This window comes from Coregonus lavaretus, assembly GCF_964263955.1.
Source record: "Coregonus lavaretus genome assembly, contig: HAP1_SCAFFOLD_571, whole genome shotgun sequence".
NCBI lineage: Eukaryota > Metazoa > Chordata > Actinopteri > Salmoniformes > Salmonidae > Coregonus > Coregonus lavaretus.
In genome coordinates this window covers 1-7212 of record NW_028165073.1, presented here as the reverse complement: position 1 = coordinate 7212, position 7212 = coordinate 1, and the positions used below count along the sequence as shown (strand labels likewise).

The 7212-nt window shown below is 41.9% G+C and overlaps 1 protein-coding gene across 1 annotated transcript; it reads left to right on the top strand.

Annotated features, from left to right (window-relative positions):
- Window positions 1-271: 271 nt before the first annotated feature.
- On the top strand, window positions 272-1613 carry LOC311116304 (uncharacterized protein; the record flags this gene model as incomplete). The annotated part of the gene is made up of 3 exons (XM_084191406.1): window positions 272-479; window positions 736-1095; window positions 1516-1613. Coding segments are annotated over 3 exons (666 nt in total), but the record flags the coding sequence as incomplete, so codon positions are not given.
- Window positions 1614-7212: the final 5599 nt, after the last annotated feature.

Below are 7212 nucleotides of genomic sequence, written 5' to 3'. Positions count from 1 at the left end.
CCGTGGGAACAAGGAGAATGACTGCACCCTGAGAATCACAGACCTGAGAAAGGAGGATTCAACATCATATTACTTCTCATTTACAGCAGGATTATCGAAATATGGCTCAGATGTTACTCTCTCTGTCACAGGTACTGTAATCTGACATAAAGAGTATAGTTACCACTTCAAATGATTTATTACATTTTCAGTGAGAACCTTGGAATGGTGCTGACAGACAGATGTTCTCCATTGTTGTTTCATAACTTCAGATCTAAAGGTGACTGTGGGAATGTGGACAAGAGGGGAGTATTGGAAGACACTGACCTGCAGCACCACCTGTACCCTGATTGGTAACCCCACCTACATCTGGTACAAGAACGGACATAATCTAGATGAGAGCACCTCCCCCCAGTACAAAGACCCAGTCTCCAGTAACTATGGCGACAGCTACTCCTGTGCTGTAAAAGGCCATGAGGATCTCCGGTCTCCTGCAGTCTGTGAGTGTGGATTAAACCCTGACAAAGCCTGTAACTGAAAAGTTGGTGATGACTTATTAAATGCTCAGAAACTTCCATTTACATTTACTGTTGAAGTAAACTACAATATTTCCAAAGTGGAACTTGCTATTGATATATTCTTGGCAAGAAACATTTCGAAAATAAAATAAATGAAATAACAAAAATCTTTATGTTTCAGGCATTCAGAGTCAGGAAATACAGTATAATGTACTCATCTGATTCCATTATATTTCAGGTGTCCAGGGTCAGGACTGCAACAGAGTGACTTACACCAAGAGGAGAATCTGTGTCTTGAAGGGGTCATCAGTGGACATATCATGTACTTATGGCAGTGGTTATGATACCGTCACATCATCACTCTGGTTTAGTCCTAAACAGAGTGCTAGGTGGAGTGATAAGTTGATCCCTGAGGACATAACCACAGACCCAGAGTATGCAGGTCGTGTGGAGTATGGTGGAGAGAAGGAGAGAGGTCACTCCACCCTGAGAATCACAGACCTGAGAGAAGAGGACTCAGCTGAGTACAAGTTCATATTCAACACACATACATCAAGATGGGGATACAGCTTCATTGGAACAACTCTGACTGTCACAGGTTACACTGAACAAATGATCATGTTTATACATACATTTATATGTGATGTTTAATTATAATTATTGAGGAAAGTTTGCTGGCTCCTGTCTCCCTGACTGTCACAGGTAATCTGTCACTCATCTCACATCTATTACTGTAATGACCTTATTAAGGGCAGTCATCCAGACACAGTAGTGGTATGTGATGGAAAAAAACAAATCTAGTATATCATATAAGAGGACATATATAGGAGGAGAATAATGATGTGTTTCCTTTTTCTCTAGATGTTGTGTTGGTGATGGATCCTACATCTGTGTCAGAGAGGGATAGAGTCACACTGACATGTAGAACCAAATGTACACTGGACCCCATCACAGCCTACAGTTTGTATAAGAATGGACAGCCTATACCAAACAGCAACACCTCCTCTCCTGTCTATAGCCTATTCCCAGTCAGCAGTGAGGATGCAGGAAGATACTCCTGTGCTGTGGAAGGCCATGAGGATCTCCACTCTCCTGAAGACACTCTCAATGTCAGATGTAAGTACATGTGGAAAAGTACAATTGGAAAAGTACAATTGTGGAAAGTATATATAATATTTTTAACTGACCTAATTTTTACTCTTTTTAAATCCACTGTATTTTACATTAGATGGACCAAAGAACACCTCAGTGTCAGTCAGTCCCTCTGATGAAATAGTAGAGGGCAGTTCAGTGACTCTGACCTGCAGCAGTGATGCCAACCCACCTGTGGACAAATACACCTGGTACAAGAAGAACATAACCTCACCAAAAGCATCAGGAAAGAGTTACAACATCACTAACATCAGCTCTGAGGAAAGTGGAGAATACTACTGTGAGGCTGAGAATACAATAGCATCTACGAACTCTACAGCTCTGATGATCATTGTAGCAGGTCAAGATTCATCTTCAATACTTCAATACAAAACTAAGTTTCAATTTAATCTTAATCATTATACTTTGGATTATTACTCCTTAGTTTATAACTATACATTGTCTTATAAGATCCCTTAACAAGTATTGCATTAATGTCCTGTATTTCAGTTTATTTTTAGTTTATTATATCATGCCATGTACTCACACCATCCACATTATATTATAGGGAAACAAACCACAGTTATGACTACAGCTGTTGGAATCATAGTGGTTGTTCTGGTTCTCATCCTCTGTCTCTCTGGACTCATGTGGTTCAGGTGAGTGAAAAATCATATTTTTATGTTGTTTATTTTTTAAATGTAGCATTCTGGACATCTCAAGACAATTATTATGACATGTCTATAATGAGGGAGTGATGTGATGATGGTTTTGATGAACAGTTCGGATGAGTTCCAAATGGCACCCTATTTCCTATTTAGTGCACTACTTTTATCCTGAGCCCATAGGCCCTGGTGAAATATAGTGCTTTATAAAGGGTATAGGGTGCCACCATTTGGAACACACATTCAGTTTCATTTCTGTTTCTCTCTCTTCAGACCCGCAGCACAAGCAGCTGAGGAGGACTCCTCTGTTCTCTACAGTACAGTCAACAAACCCAGAACCAGGAAGACCTGAACACAACAAACCCAGAACCAGGAAGACCTGAACACAACAAACCCAGAACCAGGAAGACCTGAACACAACAAACCCAGAACCAGGAAGACCTGAACACAACAAACACAGAACCAGTAAGACCTGAACACAACAAACCCAGAACCAGGAAGACCTGAACACAACAAACCCAGAACCAGGAAGACCTGAACACAACAAACCCAGAACCAGGAAGACCTGAACACAACAAACCCAGAACCAGGAAGACCTGAACACAACAAACCCAGAACCAGGAAGACCTGAACACAACAAACACAGAACCAGGAAGACCTGAAAACAAGAAACCCAGAACCAGGAATACCTGAACACAACAAACACAGAACCAGGAAGACCTGAACACAACAAACCCAGAACCAGGAAGACCTGAACACAACAAACACAGAACCAGGAAGACCTGAACACAACAAACACAGAACCAGGAAGACCTGAACACAACAAACACATAACCAGGAAGACCTGAACACAACAAACACAGAACCAGGAAGACCTGAACACAACAAACCCAGAACCAGGAAGACCCAGAACCAGGAAGACCTGAACACAACAAACACAGAACCAGGAAGACCTGAACACAACAAACACAGAACCAGGAAGACCTGAACACAACAAACCCAGAACCATGAAGACCTGAACACAACAAACCCAGAACCAGGAAGACCTGAACACAACAAACACAGAACCAGGAAGACCTGAACACAACAAACACAGAACTAAGAAGACCTGAACACAACAAACACAGAACTAAGAAGACCTGAACACAACAAACTCAGAACCAAGAAGCAAGAAGACCTGAACACAACGAACCCAGAAACAAGAAGACCTGAACACAACAAACACAGAACCAAGAAGACCTGAACACAACAAACCCAGAACCTAGAAGACCTGAACACAAGAAACCCAGAACCAAGAAGGCCTGAACACAACAAACACAGAACTAAGAAGACCTGAACACAACAAACACATAACTAAGAAGACCTGAACACAACAAACTCAGAACCAAGAAGCAAGAAGACCTGAACACAACGAACCCAGAAACAAGAAGACCTGAACACAACAAACCCAGAACCAAGAAGACCTGAACACAACAAACCCAGAACCAAGAAGACCTGAACACAACAAACCCAGAACCAAGTAGACCTGAACACAACAAACCCAGAACCAAGATTACCTGAACACAACAAACCCAGAACCAAGAAGACCTGAACACAACAAACACAGAACCTAGAAGACCTGAACACAACAAAACAAGAACCAAGTAGACCTGAACACAACAAACCCAGAACCAAGAAGACCTGAACACAACAAGTTTCACAAAAACCTTGTAGTCTACAGCGCATTCGGAAAGTATTCAGACCCCTTGACTTTGTCCACATTTTTGTTACAGCCTTATTCTAAAATGTATTAAATAAAAATAATAAATACATCTACACACAATACCCCATAATGACAAAGTGAAAACAGGTTTTCAGTCATTTTTGCAAATGTATTAAAAATAAAAACAGAAATACCTTATTTACATAAGTATTCAGACGCTTTGCTATGAGACTAGAAATGGAGCTCAGGTGCATCCTGTTTCCATTGATCATACTTGAGATGTTTCTACAATGTGATGGAGTCCAAAACTAGGCCTCACACCTCTATTCTCCTACTATCATATTGCTATCACATTTTACATTTACATTTTAGTCATTTAGCAGACGCTCTTAACCAGAGCGACTTACAGGAGCAATTAGGGTTAAGTGCCTTGCTCAAGGGCACATTAACGTCATTTAGCAGACGCTCTTAGCCAGAGCGACTCACAAATTGGTGCGTTCACCCTATAGCCAGTGGGATAACCACTTTACAATTTGGGGGGGGGGGGGGGGGGTTAGAAGGAATACTTTATCCTATCCCAGGTATTCCTTAAAGAGGTGGGGTTTCAAATGTCTCCGGAAGGTGGTGAGTGACTCCGCTGTCCTGGCGTCGTGAGGGAGCTTTTTCCACCATTGGGGTGCCAGAGCAGCGAACAGTTTTGACTGGGCTGAGCGGGAGCTATGCTTCCGCAGAGGAAGGGGAGCCAGCAGGCCAGAGGTGGATGAACGCAATGTCCTCGTTTGGGTGTAGGGACTGATCAGAGCCTGAAGGTACAGAGGTGCCGTTCCCCTCACTGCTCCATAGGCAAGCACCATGGTCTTGTAGCGGATGCGAGCTTCAACTGGAAGCCAGTGGAGTGTGCGGAGGAGGGGGGTGACGTGAGAGAACTTGGGAAGGTTGAACACCAGACGGGCTGCGGCATTCTGGATGAGTTGTAGGGGTTTAATGGCACAGGCAGGGAGCCCAGCCAACAGCGAGTTGCAGTAGTCCAGACGGGAGATGACAAGTGCCTGGACCAGGACCTGCGCCGCTTCCTGTGTAAGGCAGGGTCGCACTCTCCGAATGTTGTAGAGCATGAACCTGCAGGAGCGGGTCACCGCCTTGATGTTGGCGGAGAACGACAGGGTGTTGTCCAGGGTCACGCCTAGGCTCTTCGCACTCTGGGAGGAGGACACAGCGGAGTTGTCAACCGTGATGGCGAGATCATGGAACGGGCAGTCCTTCCCCGGGAGGAAGAGCAGCTCCGTCTTGCCAGGGTTCAGCTTGAGGTGGTGATCCGTCATCCATACTGATATGTCTGCCAGACATGCAGAGATGCGATTCGCCACCTGGTTATCAGAAGGGGGAAAGGAGAAGATTAGTTGTGTATCGTCAGCGTAGCAATGATAGGAAAGGCCATGTGAGGATATGACAGAGCCAAGTGACTATCAGATCCAGAATGTTTTCCATAGCTTTAACTTTTGAGTAAATGTGGAGTTGAATTCTCTTTCCTTGTAATGATAATCATGTATATTGATGATAAATGGGATAGATTATGCTTCTGCTCTTTTTCTATGGGGTTTTGACATTTCCAGATTTTTTAATTACCTAATGTACTTTTCTCAGTGACTGATATTGATAACATTGATAACAGCTTTTTAATGTGTACAATCTTGGACCAAGTTTATCTTGATGTTTTAAAATGATTTACTTTGTATTGCTGTCAGACATTATTGAGCAATGGCATTTATGAGAAGGAATATTAATACCATAATCACGCTTGTTTTATTGTAAAATTATGCATTATTACCTATTTTAGATGAAGTGTGATTCAGTGTAATGTATGCATCATGTTGTTAATAAGCTCAAAGCTAAAGACAATACATACTAATGTTTTTTCTTTTAAATATTGCAGGTTATCCTGTCATTCTATATCGTCTGTTACCTTAAAATAAAACAAAAAAGAAACAGAAGTTAAACATCTTTCCACAGTACTGTAGAAAGTTATTATAATATCGTATGACATCATTGGTTGTCAAGCATGTAAATGTGGCCGCGTTCGACATTGCAGCCGACTTTAAAGTCGAGACTGACTGATCTACAAATAATATGAAGTAGTTATTTATCATGCAAGGTGATTTGTAGATCAGTCAGTCAGTCACAATTTACCCATGACACGTCACAGTTTGGATGCTCTTGAATACAGCCTCTGTGAATGAGGAAGCAAGCCATCTCTGAATCAGCGTCTTGGTCCCTGACATAGAGTTGGATAGAGGGCACAGCTTGGCATCTTTTCATGCTGGCTTCTGTTACAACATCGGCAGCACATTTGAGGGCTATCTCCATTTTAAAGTTGTAAATTTCTTCTTGTTCAACCTCCATGAGTATAATGACAGTCGATAAACATACTGAAAGGATGCATACAATGTCATGTCAATGCTTAAACAGTCTTTGTAGCTAGTGTGTCTTTTATCCAACTCTATGGTCTCTCACTACTTCAAAGTTGTGTCAACCACAGACCTAAAACCTCACAGTCAGTGTCTGTTTCCTTAGACTGCCAGAAAGTTCATCACAAGACCTCTCTCCCCTTCACTCTGTAAGTATGCTTGACAATATCTTAAAATATGTATATTTTATTATTATATGTCTGTATCCATGAACCATATTCCTCTGTTATGGGCATCGTGATGAGAAGAATATAATATAGTGGGGACTTTTTAGAAAATGGCCTGAATTATGAGTAACAGTAAGAGTAAGAATGATGAGTTTATGGGCAGAATTAACCTGAGATACAGTGATGGTGGGTTGTGTTTAGGAGTAGTATTAACATGATACACAGTGATGGTGGGTTGTGTTTAGGAGTAGTATTAACATGAGACACAGTGATGGTGGGTTGTGTTTAGGAGTAGTATTAACATGAGAAACAGTGATGGTGGGTTGTGTTTAGGAGTAGTACTAACATGAAACACAGTGATGGTGGGTTGTGTTTAGGAGTAGTATTAACATGAGACACAGTGATGGTGGGTTGTGTTTAGGAGTTGTATTAACATGAGACACAGTGATGGTGGGTTGTGTTTAGGAGTAGTATTAACATGAAACACAGTCATGGTGGGTTGTGTTTAGGAGTAGTATTAACATGAGATACAGTGATGGTGGGTTGTGTTTAGGAGTAGTATTAACCTGAAACACAGTGATGGTG